The sequence below is a fragment of the Pteropus vampyrus genome, unplaced genomic scaffold, assembly GCF_000151845.1.
Source record: "Pteropus vampyrus isolate Shadow unplaced genomic scaffold, Pvam_2.0 Scaffold311, whole genome shotgun sequence".
In the NCBI taxonomy this organism is placed as follows: Eukaryota; Metazoa; Chordata; class Mammalia; order Chiroptera; family Pteropodidae; genus Pteropus; species Pteropus vampyrus.
The window spans coordinates 321,194-336,638 of NW_011889092.1; the positions used below are offsets into that span (position 1 = coordinate 321,194).

The following is a 15,445-nucleotide window of genomic DNA, read 5'->3' on the forward strand; positions in this document are numbered from 1 at the left end:
TCAGATCACACCACCAAAGTGCTGATTTGGTGCCAGGCCCTTTCAGGTACCAGGAATGGAGAGGAGAATTCGATGCTGACCCTGCCCAGACCCTCAGATCGTCACAAGGCAATGTAGCCACAGGTGGAGACAGAAGCAGAGCACTAAGAGGCCCCCAGAGGCATGGTAAGGAGGGACTGACCAAGTCTTGAAGAGGGTCTGTAGAAGCTCAGAAGGTGGGGCAAGGGCCATGCGAATGGGGAAAGTGAGGAGGAATGACTCTCCCTAGAGCCACAAATAGTACCACCTTACTTTTGGCCAATATGTTAGTTTCCAAAACACTTTAGCACTCCTCTTGAACATCACCTACCCAGGGTGGAAAGGAGAGCAGGCATTATGGAAAAGGAGCTTTGGAATGGCAAGTGCCATGCCTGGGCTTACACGATACGGCCTGGCCTGAGGCCTGGTCTTCTGTCTCTCTCACCAGTGTTCTTTCCACTTGATGGTTTTCAAAGCTATGTCCCTCCATCGCACCACAGCTGGAGACTGACTGTAAAGACATTATTTTTTTTTTTATATTTGCACGAGTCCCCATATCCTCACTCTGGTCCTGCTAGAAAGTGGTGGCTGTGACGCCCCAACAGTGCTTAGTGGGTAGGCAGCTAATTCTAAACAAGACTGTGTGGGGCACAGCTTGTTTATTATTTTGTTTTTTTTCTTTCTTGCACTGTTCTTCAACTTTTTTTCTAACAGCTTCATTCAACCTGGGTTCCTGGCACTGCACTATATAGTCCTCAAAAGTCTTACTCCAAGAAATATTCTGTACATTAATGACTATTATCATTATTGTTAATTACCACATATTGATCATTTACCATAGGCCAGGCATTGTGCTAAGAACTTGGGTGGATTTGTCTCTTCAGTCCTCACAACGAGATAGGTGCTAGTATCCCCATTTTTATAGATGAGGGAAACTGAGGCAGAAACATGTCACTTACCTGAGGTTACACAGCTGTGAAGTAACAAGAGTCAGGATTCAAATCCAGGTCTGTCTGTCTCCCTCTGTTGTCTGCATTGCATGTTATTTTGCTTTGGTTGCTTTGGTTGCTCTGTTGCCATTGGCAATAAAACCTTTTGGAGCCAATAGTTTTTGAGGGGAGTCTTCAACCTTTCCCAGGCTTGGTGTGTCTCTAACACCTAATGGCTAAGAGCCCTGTCAGATGTAGGTATTTGTTAAAAACACAAGTGAATCACCTCAGTTCCACAGATGTATAATGGACACCTATTGTGTGACCAGCCCCATGAGAGGCGTTCCATGAAAATCAAAGAAAATGAGACCTGCTCGCTGCCCTTAAGACAAAATTATCACATGCACAAATAGAGGATCAGATATAATTAAGTGGAAAGCTGTGGGGTGCTCATCTTAAGCATCGTGGGAGCTGGGAAAAAGGGGAGAACCTTATGGCTGCAGTGGGCTGAGAGGGCTTCCACTTCAGGGCCCTAGAAATACAATGGAAAGTGTGAGAATGTGTGTCTGTGGAAGGCAGGGAGCAGCTGCCACCTCACTTGTCCCTTTTCACACCCAAGGTGGCAGGCAGAGCTGTCTGGAAGGAGGAAGTGAGAGGGTGTTGATTCTGGGGGGCCCTTGTCCAGCAATGCCAAGGGCAGCCAGCACAAAACTGCCCTTTCATGGAACCACTCAAAGAGTCCCCTGTGTGTGTGTGGGTGGGGGGACCTTGGCTGCTCAAGCTGGGAGAAGCCAAGGGAGAGGGCGTGAGGTGCTAGAGAGGCATTTGCCTGCAGACTGCTGTACACTGGCAAAACTATGAAATCAGCCAAGGACTAGGGGAGGAGACAAACATTTGTTCCTCCTCCCTTTTTTTATTCACAATTATCATCCTTTTCGGCGAGAGAGGAAAAGGAGGCTCAAAGAAAATACTTTCTTAAGTTCACATAGCTAAAAGCAGAGCAGGATGTGAATCTAGGGAGGTCTCCCTTACCGCTGCTTCTACCCCCTCTTTCTCTTTGGACTTCTCTCTTCCTCACCTAGGAATCCTCTCAACTTTCTCACCTTTAGGAAGTAGAGCCTGTCTCTTTCCCTTCTTCTCTGCCCCATCCTTCTTTTATCCCCTTTCATGGTCACATGACTTTTTCCATCAAATGCTTGATAGGCCCGTTCCCCCTCAGGTCTGCATGACAGAGGGTCTCTCTGTCCCTGCCAGGGACATACTTGCATTTGAAATGAGTAGCCTCTTGTGAAATCAGATTATCTCAAAGGAATGAGGTGCTAAGATGACAGTCTTTTGGGCTAATGGTTTAAGGACACAACTTAGATGGATCTCCACAGACAACTACCTCCTTCTCGATCTTCTTTAAAGTTTGCCATGGTTTCAGATGGAAAAAAACTAAAATAATGACCATGACGCATCCTGTTCATCTGCTTATCACCTTATCAGTCCGGGAGGCAGAGGTTATTTTCTGTGGCCCAGAAAGGTGAAGTGACTCGTCCACAGTTATACAGTGTGTCAGTGTGAGAGCCAAGAAGACTAGAAGACAGACCCAGGCTCTTTCCAAATCTCCATAGGTGCTTCTTGGGACAGGAGCACAGTGGGCAAATGATAGTACCAACACTTGATGGTGCTTTCATGGGCACAATTTTATGTGTGGTCTGTCACTCATTCATTCGACTAAGCATTACTGACATTGTGTCTGCGTCAGCCTTTTCACTGGGACTGGAGATGCTGGGATGACTCTGACTAAGTCTCTGTCCTTGAAGAGCTCCCAGAGAAGAAAACCCACACAATGATGATACTTGTGGAAAGGGGACATGCAAAATGTTACAAAAGTCAGGAAGGGGCATCAATACACCTCTAGTATGATGGGCTCATGTGACATTTCGATTTGGGCCCTGAAGGATAAGAAGGTGTGTGTGTGTGTGTGTGTGTGTGTGTGCGTGTTATGGAGATGTAGGAGCTTATCTCCCTAACTCACAGGTGTATAATGAGTCCTTAGATTAAAGTGTCTCAAACTCAAAAAATTCACACCCTTGCTTCTCTTTTGATAAACTTGAATTTTTCTTTGATCTTGGAAATTCAGATATATAATTCCAGGATAGAAGGTTTTGTCTAACTTTATGGTCTGTAATCTGTTTCAGACAAAAAGATTTTTTCCCCCCTTTACCAAATCAAACATTATATTAAATATTCTTTAAAATTACATAGTCCCCCTAGGGGGTACCACCATCCTAGAAACTCCCACAATGCTCTACAGGTTCTAGGGCTCTGGAATCTACTTTTGACTCTCTTGTAATAAAAAGGGAAGGCAAGAATTGTCAGCAGCTCCCCTTGGAGGAGCAAGCCTGTGTATCCCGATCCTGTTCTTGGAGCCACTGAGCCTTGTGAGCTCGCCAGTGCCGGGGTTTAGAGAGAGCCTTTCACCCTCAGAGACCTGAGACCCTCTGGCTCTTAGGGTTGCAGGCATGGGGACAGGTAAGGAAAGCTTCCAGTGCCTGGGCCAGTTGGCATCAGCTCACAGGCCTGACTCTTAAGCCTCTTAGCTATCTTGGAATGCTAAAATTAGAGAAACACAATAAGGTACCACTTTACACTTACTAGGATGGCTGTAGTAATAAGAAATATATAATAAGTGTTGGAAAGGATGGGGAGAAACCAGAACCCTTTTTCTTTGGCTGGTAGTAATGTAAAATGGTGCAGCTGCTGTGGAAAATGGTTTGGTAGTTCCTCAAAAAGTTAAACAATAGAACTACCATATGACCCAGTAATACCTCTCCTAGATATAGTCCAAAAGAATTAAAAGCAAGGACTCAGACAGGTATTTATACACCAATGTTCATAGCAGCATTATTCATTCACATTAGTCAAAAGGTGGAAATAACCCAAGTGCATATCAACAGATGATGAATGGATAAACAAAATGCGGCATCTACATCTAATTGAATACTACCCAGCAACGAACAGAATGAAATCCCGATACATGCTACAACATGGATGGATCTTGAAAACAATCTTTACTACGTGAAATAAGCCAGATGCAGGACAAATATTGTACGTTTCCACCCATACGAGCTACATGCAATAGGCAAATTCACAGAGACAGAAGGCAAAATAGAGGTCCCCAGAGGCTGGGAGGAGGAAGAACAGGGGGAATTATTGTTTAGTAGTAGTTTAATGTTGAGGATGAAAACATTTTGAGTACAGATAGTGGTAATGGGTACACAGCATTGTGAATGTAATTAATGTCACTGGCTTGTAAACTAAAAATGGTTAAAATGGTAAGACTATGTTATGTGTATTTTATCATTATTGGAAAAAAAGAAAAAGCTGTTAACAAATTTGAGAAGGACTCTCCCAGGCCAGAGGAGGTTTATAATACTGGACAGCATTCAGGCCTCAGGCACATAAAGTTCAACTAACTGTTCTGCCTGAGAGCAGCTCCACTTGGTGGAGCTGGGGGAAAGGAATCCCAAGGGACCTTGGATCTAATGGCTTTTGCCTTGGCTTCTCCACCCTTTGGGATTCCCAATTATCCCCTTGCCTCCTTGGCACCGTGACATTTACTGCTTTCCGCTTTGACTACTGTAGGAAGCATACATTTACTATACATACTTTATGTACTTAGGTCTCATTTAACCCTCACAATACCTTGTGGTTTAAGGATTATCAACCATTTTTGGGGGTAAGGAACCTGATATGTCAAAGGTCATCCAGTTAGTAAGTGGCTGAGTGCCTGTCACTACTAGTGAGTGCCAGTTGCCAGTCCCCAGTCTTCTTCCACACACCTACCTAACCCCTTTTCTGGTATGATTTGGATAAGACATGCACTGGTCTGGGAGTTTTGTGGCCTGAGTCCTAGTTTGGACTGTGCTATGTGACCTTGGGCAAATCACTTTCCTTATTAGAGCTTTTGTTTTTTTCAAGATGGCACTGCTAACCTGTCTGCTCAACCTATTCACGGAGTTCTGAGATCTGAAAGGGTGAAAATGTGCTTTATAAATGGTACATACTATATTGTGTCAGTTATTCCAAGCTTAAGTCTGATTATTCACAAATATGTGGCATTATCATTGATCATCAGGAAAAAACTTTTTCCCCTATCACACAGTTACTCAGTTAACTGTTCCCTTTGTCCTCTGGTAAGAGGCTAGCCTTTTGGCTAGTCTCAGGTTCCAAGGTTTCACCTGGCTACAGGCTGGGGTTTTCTAGCAAACTCCTGGGAGAGAAAACCAGCTCTAGGAATAAGAGATCCTCTTGAGTTTACATAACTTTCTGAGCCCTGGACCCAGAGTGAGAATGTGTTGATTCTGGCTGCTGATGGGGCAACCAGCTGGGGCAGAAGAGTTGGCTTGAAGCTTACAAACAACACACTGTTCCTGCAGGGAAGAGTGTGACTGCCTTTGGCTTTCTCTACTCCTGTTATAGGCTCTCTTCTTGCTCTTCTTGTTAATGTCTTGACCTTTTAACTCCCTGCTCCCCAGTTCTAACGACAGGTCCTTGAGTCTAACTTAAGGGTCCTTGACACCTCCCTGTCCAAATCAGTTTCTATCTTGTTCATTCCACCTCCAAAATCTTGAGCCTGTCCCTTCCTCTCATCCCTGCAGCTACTAAGTATACCATTACCCTTTACTTTACCTAGATCACCATAACTGCCTCTTTACTGATCTCCCGGCCTCTAGTCTGGTGCGGACCAACCCATCTACACAGGATACCAGAGTTCCTTAACTTTGGACAACTCCCCATTCTTGCCACTCAAGGCCTTTATGTCTTGTCTCCTGCTGCCTCTCCTGTCACAGGTGCTACTCCAGCCACCCTAATCATACTTATCTCCCAGTTCTCGGACTGACTTTCTAGTCTCCCGAGCTTGTGTATGCTATCCCTCTACCTGAAATGTATTTCCCTTCCTTCCCTACCTCCACTTGTGATGAGGCTTTAAAGCTCAACTCAAATGCTGCCTTTTATGAAATCTTCTCTGACTTGTTTCCAAAGAAATTTGGTTTTTCTCTTTGAATTTACACAACATTCATTGGAAGCTTGGCACGAAGCAGGTTTAGAAGAGGATACCACCAAGAAGTCATGCCCAGCTCCCGTAATGCTTTTGGTCTGAGTCCTCTCAATCTCGATTCTCCTCCCACCATTAGATGTGTCTACCTCCAAAACTGCCTACCTTCTTTTGGGAACTTCTCCTTGGACATTCTTTAGTGTGTGTATATGTGTGTGACAGAATGGCCTTTGGTTTGACCCAAACATGCTCCTTCTGGGTCCTCTTGCTCTTTTACACACCTGAGTCCTGAGTCTCATGTGGACCAAAATGACCTCTGCCCATGATCCCCTGTATTGTCCAGGAGGCCACATGAAGAGGAAATAACCTAGGTTTGAATTCTGACACTGCCACTTTTGAGCTGCATGAATTCGGACCCATCTACCTACCTGTAAAAGGAACATAACATCACTTACCTCACAAGGTAGCTGTGAGGATTAAATGAGATGTGTGTAAAGTGAATGAGATGATGTTCAAAATTTGATGACTGTTATGACTTGCCAGGTGAACAAAAGTGGCTGCTGTGTGTCCTAGAAAACCATGCATGTGATCATGCTGCCCCCCTGTGGACAAAGGGCACATAGCCCAGCAAAGGGACACCAAAGGGCTTGGTGGGAGAAATGAGATCACACACAGGTTACTTTTCCGCTAGGGAGCTCATGCTTTACTCTGAGATATTTATTGAACATCTAAACCAGAACTTCTCAGAATTAATGTGTTTGTTAGAATACAGATCAGTTCTTATTCAACAGGTCTGGGGTGGGGATAAAATCTTTAACCAGCTTCCAGATGATACTCCTGGCCCACAGACCACTCTGAATAAAGAAGGTCATAAGTATAATGTGGGAGTGACATGACAGGAACTATTTAAGTGCCTCTCCTGTGCCAGTTCCTGAGAGAGCCAGTTAACCTATATTAACTTATATAGTCCTCCAGACCCTGAGGGTAGGTACCATTGATCCTAACTTATCAGATGAAGAAAGTGCAGCACAAAGAGAGAAAGTACAGAGCTATCTCATACAACCTGTAAGGGCTGGGCCTTAATTTAGTCAGTCTGGCCCAAAAGCCTTTTAAGAAGACGACTCTTAATGGTGTGTAAAGGCTGACTGAAGGAAGGGCTGTGGTAGGGAACCAGCAAGGGTACTTGTGATTTAGTGATTTAGTGAAGTGATTTAGCTGAGATATGAGGCCTCAGCTAGGGCAGGAGATGTGGGATGTAAAAGAGTGGGAGTTGTCTAGGAAGCTCTCTGGCTGTCTGGTTTGGGCAACTGGAGCAATGGTGGTACCTACAACTTACTGAGCCAGGAAATGTGGGAGGAAGACAAGTTAGTTTCAGGGGGAGCTGAATATGGTTACAGGAATGGTCAACATGAGTGGCTTTTGGTCATCTGGGAGAGATATAAGGAGGTAAATGGACCTGCCTAGAGCTCAGGAGATGACCTGGGTTGTGGACAAAGTTTGGGTATTGGCAGATATAGTGTCTGAGGTCACGTGAACAGTGCACAGACTGTCCTGTTCTGGGCCAAATTGACGGAGCAAATAATTTAAAGAGTTGGGACTGAACTCCAGGTCTCCCTAGCTGCGGTGTCTGTCCATTCCACGAGGCATTCTGGATCTGGGGAGCAGGCAGAGCATATAAAGCTGATGGGCTGCAGGAAACGGTTTTCTGGAGCTCTACGATGACTATATCCAACGAACTGTCCCCTGCCCCCAGATTGGCAGAAATAAGGACAACTCCACAGAGAAAGACTAGATTGATAAAGGTTGGGAGATATTTATTTTCTTTAACAAGATCATAAATAACAAAGAAACAAAGTAGGTCCCAGACTCCGGACCGTGCAGCAGGGCAGGGATAGGAAGTTGTTGGGTGGAAAGGTGGAGGGGGCTATGCATCACCTAAGACAGTCACAGAAAAGACGGGCTGCAGGAGACTGCCCTTCCCTGCCCTTGGAAATGGCGTGCCTGGGCAGCAGGGGGAGGCTGCGGTGTATGATGAGGCAGCTGGAAGAGGGGCAAAGATTGAGGATGCTAGGCTGTATTGTTTCTACGAAGAGTGACATGGAAACCACAAATGACAAAGATAAGCTGTGGGTCTAGAAGAGGCAAGCGGGCACTCTGCACACCTCCAGGGACCAGTGATGAAAATGGTTCAATTTGATTCTTAAAAACAACTCCACAGGCTTTAGTCTGTGGCTTTGTGCATGGGCTGTACTTAACCTGGGTTGCTCTGTGGCAGGTGAGGGCTCAAGAGGCCCCTGGAGCAACCTGGCCTCAGCCCAAGGCAGGTGCCCAGACATGTGGGAGTGGGACGATGGGCTCTCCCCAGATGGGAGGCCATGTGCTTGGACTGGCTGGACCTGATTTTCAGGTTGGTTTCTTGTGATGCTATCCACCACCCCTCCTTGTACATAAGGATTGAATCCTGGACTTTATAGGTCTTCCAAGCCTGGAAGAATAAGACTGGGATAAAAAGGTACCTGACTGGTGTTTTATTTGAAAGGGTAAAACAAGGACCACCTTGTCCATGGTCCATCCCTTGAGGTGGGGCAGGACCATGCCAAGAACAATCTCAAGGAATGGAGGTTTCTGAGCCTGGGGAGACATCTGGACCCAGATGCGTTGCCTAATGCCAGGAATAGAGGCCCAGGGTGGCAGTTCTGATGGAGGCTTCACCCTAGGTAAGGCAGGGAGAACTGGCAGGGGCTACCCCTGAACAGGAAAGGGGTAGGAGCTGGGGAGCCTTGGACTAGGGAGGCCGATGATAGTCAAAGGCCGTGGAAAACAATGCTTTTGGCAGGAATACACGAAAGGGTTTGTACATCTGGGGATGCCCGTCTACAGGGAGCCGGTGTCACATGGTCGGGCAGGATGGTGAGAAGGAGACAGCGGCATCACAGTGGCCTCTGGTGCGATGTATTTACAACAGAGCTCAATGTTGAGGGAGGGGTGGATAGCAGGTCACTAACAGCCAGGAAACACACTGTGAGAGTGCAAAGAGAAGGGAAAACAAATGTGACCATCACTAGCTTTGCCCCTGCTCACTCAGTCCCCTCCAGGAAGCCCTTCCTAATGACCACCAAGGCCCTTGCAGATTTGTCCCACCCCCCCACAGCCCCATCGAGGGCTAGACAAAGGGTCCGCTCTCAGTGAATTGCTGATGTGACCAAAGCTCCAAATGGTCCAGGGGCCGTAGACACTGCTTAGAGAAATTAAATCTTTACTGTTGATTCTTGGGATCCACCAATGGTCAGTTATCTGAGGGGTGGTTTGGCAAAGGGAGTTGCTCGTGTAGCTCACTATGCCGGGCTCGTGTCATCATTTCCAACGCCTACGCTGCCCAGCCACCCTCATCTTCCAGGCCCTGGCACTTTGACTTCTTTAATGCAGAAGCCATTTCTTTTTCTTCGACACTTCAAACTTCCTGAGGATGGGGAACAGGTTTCCCTGGACCCTCTCACCTAAATCAGTTAAAAGACTTTCCAACTGGCAAGTGTGACTCCTCATTAGGTTTGTGGGCTCTCTGAGGATCAGGGGCCTTCTGTAGCACAGACTAGAAGCTCCCTGAGGTGGGGCCAAGTTCATGCATTTTAGGTCACTGTGCCTCTCTTCCCCCTCCTCTTCCTCTTCCTCAGCAGAGAGCCCAGCTGTGTCTCCCTAATCAGATAAAAAGCATCCTAGGATGATAGGTATCCTTTTTTCCTCTAAACCAGTGATTCTCAATTGGGAATGATTTTGCCTCCCTTGAGCCATTTGGTAAAATCTAGAGACATTTCTGGTTGTCACAACTGTAAGTGTGTAGGGAGGGGTGCTACTGGCTTCTGGTGAGTAGAGGCCAGGCATGTTATTAGACATCCTGCAATGCACAGGGCTCTGGATCTCTACACAGCCTCCATGACCTGCCAAACCTTCCTCAGCAGCAGGGCAGAAGGCATACAGAACTCTAAGAACCTGGAAAAGGACCGATTCCCATCCCAGCCTCCTCAGAGAAGGGCCACCTCAAGAAGTATACATTGCAGTGAGGAGCTGAGGGACGAAGCACAATTGAATCTCAGCTCAGCAACAACCCACTGGACCAGAGCACACAGAAACCACCAACTATGGTGTTGTAGAAATGCACATGCTGGGCTCTGTGTTGAGGAGGAAGAAGAAAGGCATGGTGACCCAAATTAGGCAGGGTTAAGGAGGAGATATTTATATCCTTGCAAATATCTTTTTGTGGAGTTGGCCAGCACTGCTGGGCTCCTTAAACCTTTGTACTTCCTTACCACTGGAATCCACCGATGGGCTCTGCAAACCTGTGCCGGATCAGGAAAGTGGCAACAGCTTCTGCTACCTGGAAAAAGGAGAGATATTCCAGGCCATATGAAGGTTAGCAATTGTGCTCAGCCTCAGAGGTCCTGTGGGCTTCTGTTGGAAAGTTAGGCTCTATAGTAGAATCGTAGGTCCTACTGGTTTTAGGAGCTTCATATGAAAAGGATCCAGGTCCTGGAAGGGCTAAGAGACTCTTCCCCATCATCTTTGCCAGGATGGCTACTGAGAAGTCAGGAGGAATGAGGAGAAGGCTTATTCATCTCCCTAGAGTTACAAAGTACCTTTTTTTCTATAGGGGAAGCATGTTAATTTCTGTTTTTTTCTATAGGGGAAGCATGTTAATTTCTGTTATAGGGGAAGTTTCTACCTTAATTATCTCTTTTCCCATCTGGCTTTTGGGGGTAATGGAGAAGTATAGCTTAAGATCTTAACTGTAGGGCCCTGGAATGAAACAGCAAGGTGCCAGTAGGTCCTTGGCCCATACACAGAAAGCCAAGACCATAGGCAGATGCCAGGGAGAGGTTTGGAGCTAGTGGAGTTGCATCTGTGAACGTCTCACAGGCTGACACACAGGCTTGTTGTATCTTCTGTGACACCCAAAGTTACTCTCACAGTTGTCTGCAAAACTCTCACAGTCATCAAACATTGGACTCACCTTGTCTGGGGCATCCTCATGGACTGCATGGCCACACTGAGGTAGGACCTGCATCTGGAACTTCCCTGGAGAGGAAACAAACCCAGGTGACCTCAGAGACTAACATGGCCCTCTCCTTACCAGGGCACTGGTAGCCTCACAGGACACTCTAGGAGCCCAGGAACTCCTTCTCTCCAAATATTCTAGACCCAGTTACCAAGCCTTTGAGGAGGATAGGAATACTTGTAACCTTGGGCAAATCATTTTCCCATCACTTTTTCCTTCTGAAATAATTTAGTGTGCATTTACTTTAGACCATACACATAAGAAGAAACAGTTCTTGTTTTCAGGGAATTATAGTCTAGTAGAAGAGCAAATTACAAGAACCAGCATTTTAAAGCAGCATGTTGTTCCTAAGATTAAACTGAGCATATGGAACTGGAAGAAAATAAGAAGGCTTCGCAATCAAACAGGGATCAAGGGAGGCTTCCTACACAGAAAAAACAGCCTAAACAAAGGAAAGGAGGATGAAATGGTATTTGTTCCTAGAAATAAAGTTTGGCATGGTTTTGTGAGAGTTAATAATGAAACTGGAGAGGTAAGCAGGGACCAAACCATGCGAAAGTTCCATAAGCTTTGTTAAGGGTTTTGAAATTTATTGTGACAGTAATAATCACCATTTGAGTACTTAACTATGAGCCAGACACTGTACTAAGCCCTTTCTCATACTGTCTGTGGAATACTGCAAGCTCACAACTAATGTGGTAGCCAGTAAGAGTAAACAGAGATGACTGATAAAGCGAGATCTCTAAGCAGACAAAAGGATATGGGTCCCAGAGCTCCCATAGGTAGAGAGAGCACTCTCAGAGCCTCAGTGCCTCCATTTACAAAATAAGGGAGTAAGCTCTGACAGTCCTTTTGGTCATCACATTCTGTGATTCTTACCCCAGTTACAGAGTGCTTTAAAAATTTTTTAAAATACTCTTCTATCCATTTTTAAGTTGATTCTCAAATCTACTCTATAAAATTAAGCAAGATGAATACTAAAATTCTTTGAGATGATGAAACTGAAGTCGTGATTAGTGATTTGCCCAAAGTGGCTTAATTAGTAGAGGAACTAAGACCATTCCACCCAATAAGGCCCAGCGTACATCCCTCCTCTTGCAGTAAGCTGCTCTGGGTACTCCAGCCTACTCTACTCTCCCTTGTATCTCCTAATGTAGTGCTGTTAACTTACAACTCCATCCACTCCGGAATTAATGACTAGGGATGCATTTTTCATTCCTCTTTAGAAGAATAAGTATAAGGAATCAGGGAGAACTCATATATACTAACAATACTATGTTCAGGAAACATAAAATAATATGATCATGGGTAATCCTCACAATTATTCTATGAGGTGGGCATACTTCCAAACTCTCCTGTCCCATCTTACAGATGAGGAATCTTAAGTTCAGAAAATCTAAATTGTTCATCCAAGTTGCATCATGAATGAGGGCTGGGTAGCTAGGATTCAATGACTAATTCAGCTGGTTTAAATATAATGCTGACAAGGCTGTGGTTAGGAATTTATGTCAACTTAGCCATTTCCCTTTGTTTTATGGGATGTCCCTCATCCCAGCTATTTACTGTCTATGCTCATAGGATACTTTGAAAGAGAAGGTGGTCTTGGCATAATCCTTACTGGGAATTGGGAGGGCATCTAATGAGGAATCATAAGTACTTCCTGAACATAATGAAGCCATCATTTGTAAGATTCTTTCTTCACCCATATTTTCTCATTTAAACCTCACACAACTGTATTGAGATATATCATTATCTCCATTTTATAGATGAAAAAACTCAGGATTACTGAGGGAAAAAATGGCAAGATGATAGAGGCTCTGTTCATTCCTCTGGCGACCAAATCAAAGTTGTGATGGAAACAAGGAGCAGCAGCAAGAAAAACTGCCTGAGATCTAGATGAACAAGCCATACAACTAGGGAGAAGTCCAGGAAGTCACCCTGTAAAGGCGGAAGTTAGGACAGGGCGAGGACGCGGGGCTGCCCAGTCCCGAGTGGCTGAGTGAGACAGAGGTGGAAGCAGCGGCAGTGTCTTAAAGGGCTGCGTCTGCAAGCAGATTTTCACGGTGACAGACCTGCTCACCCTGAGCACCAGTGCCAATTCGGCTGTGTGCAGGGGGCACCAGGGACTTAAGGAGAGATATTGTCGGAGTGAGGGCCTAGGCAAGACTTGCTCTGTACAGAAGTGCCAGCAATATCCATTGTTCCCCGTTGAGCCCTCCCCCGTCCCAGTGCATGGCCACAGTGCTGCCATAGTGGAGACATCATCAAACTGGATAACAGAGGTCACTCCACCCAGAGGATTTCCTGAAACCCCGCCTCCCCCAACTCCGGGCTCCACCCAAGCCACATCCAGGTATATCTTCAGTGAGTCAGATGAGCCTTGCTGAGCAGCACCTAGACTCATACTGGAGGCAGCTGGCCTCAGTTTCTGGTGTGGCCTTTTGAGGCAACTATAAGCACAGCATCTGTGGATTGCTTGTTGAATTTTAACAGGTGGCCGCGGAGGGGCACAGGCTAGAGCTAAGTCTGGCCTACAGCTTAACTCCTCTCAGGACTGTGCCAATGGACACCTACTTCATAAATCCACACTAATAAGACCGGGAGACTTAGGAGCTTTGCTTAATACATAGAAACAGACATGGAAAGGCAGCCAAAATGGCAAGACAAAGAAATAGAAACCATTTGAGAGAACAGAACAGAGATCCAGATATAATGGAGTCAAGTAATCTAACAGATACAGTTATAATACAGTTTATACACTGGTTATAAAGATGCTCAATGAACTTTTGGGAAGTGTAGAGAAATTCAGTGAGAACGTCAACAAAGAGATAAAAAAAACATAAAAATGGAAATAGAAATTATAAAAGGGAACCAGTCTGAAATGAAGAACACATTATCTGAGAGGAGAAGTATATTAAATGGAATAAACAAAGGAATAAACAAAGTCAATAAAGAAGAGAATCAAATGCCCTATCTAGAGGACAGGAAAGCCAAGGACACTCTATCAGAATGGCAAGAAAAAAGATGCCAAGACTATAAAAATAATTTAAGGAGGATATGGGACACTATTAAAGCTCCAAATATTCCTCTGATCGGCGTAACTGAATAAAATCAAGATGTTGAACAGCTGTTTGAAGAAATAATGATGGAAATCTTCCCTAACCCGGTGAAGGAAATGGACATAAAACCCCAGGAAGCTCAGAGAATTCCAAAAATCAGGGATCTAAAGAGGCTCACACCAAGACACATCATAATTAAAATACCAAAGTTTAAATACAAAAAAAGAATATTAAAAGCAGCAAGAGAAAAAACAAATAATTACTTATAAGGGAACACCCGTAAGACTGGCAGCTGATTTCTCAAAAGAAACTATGCAGGACAGAAGGGCTTGGCAAAAAAATATTCGACAGGATGAAGACCCAGGATCTAAAACCAAGAATAATTTATCCAGCAAAGCGATCATTTAGAATTGAAGGACAGATAAAGAGCTTCCCAGACAAAAATAAGCTAAAGGAATTTATCATTACCAAGCCAGTACTATAGGAAATGTTGGAGGGACTTCTTTAAGAAGAAAAAACATGTATCAAAAACAGGAATAAAGAATGATAACAACTACATTCCTATCAATAAGTACCTTAATTGGAAAAGAATTAAGTACTCCAATCAGAATATAGAGTGGCTGAAAAGATAAGAAAACAACACCTCTACATATGAAAAGGAAGGGCATGGAAAAAGATATTGCTTTGGTGGAAGGTATTTAAGTCAGACAGAGAAAGATAAACACTATATGATTTCGCTTATATGCAGAATCTAGGGAACAAAAGGAACAAACTAATCAAAAACAGACTCACAAATATAGTGAACAATTTGGTGATGGACAGAGGGGAGGGGTGTTTGGGGGGCTGGGAAAATAGGGTGAAGGGCTAACGAAGTACAAATTAGGAGCTTATGGTCATGGGGATGGGGAGCATGGCATAGGGAATGTAGTTAGCATAAATACACTGGCTAGGTGGAGGGACAGGGGAGGGAGGGTGCAATTGCGGGGATCATTTTATGAACTATATAGATGTCTAACCAATGTACTGTATACTTGAAACTAAATTTTAAAAAGTTAATTCACTCAGTTTTAAGATAAAGAAAAAAAAAAAGAAAAAACTCAAGATGAAAGAAGTTAGTAATTTACTCATGCCACAAAACCTGTAATAGTGATTCAAACCCAGGACTGTCTAATTCCAAGGATGGTGATCGACACTGATTCCAAGGGCTATTCCAGTCCAGATTAATTGCTTTCTAATAGGATCAGGGACCATGTTTGATTCTTCTGTCTGCCCAGCATCAAGCATAGATATCGCATAGAAAGAGTGCTTAGGAAAGGTTTGCTTAAATTGAATTTAAAGAAAG

General features: G+C 44.6%; 1 protein-coding gene across 2 annotated transcripts in view; it reads right to left on the bottom strand.

The window, feature by feature from the left end:
- Nucleotides 1-7,782: 7,782 nt before the first annotated feature.
- The window catches only part of PPME1 (protein phosphatase methylesterase 1), a 64,606-nt gene continuing 56,943 nt past the window's right edge, over nucleotides 7,783-15,445 (bottom strand). The window contains exons 12-14 of one of the 2 annotated variants that reach the window (XM_011377367.2): nucleotides 11,000-11,064; nucleotides 10,299-10,366; nucleotides 7,783-9,013 (exon numbers count right to left, since the gene is read on the bottom strand). In XM_011377367.2, the coding sequence (XP_011375669.1) occupies nucleotides 8,995-9,013; nucleotides 10,299-10,366; nucleotides 11,000-11,064 (152 nt within the window). In that variant the 3' untranslated portion in view covers nucleotides 7,783-8,994. The remainder of the gene's footprint in view (nucleotides 9,014-10,298; nucleotides 10,367-10,999; nucleotides 11,065-15,445) is intronic. The other variant, XM_011377368.2, reaches the window with a different exon arrangement.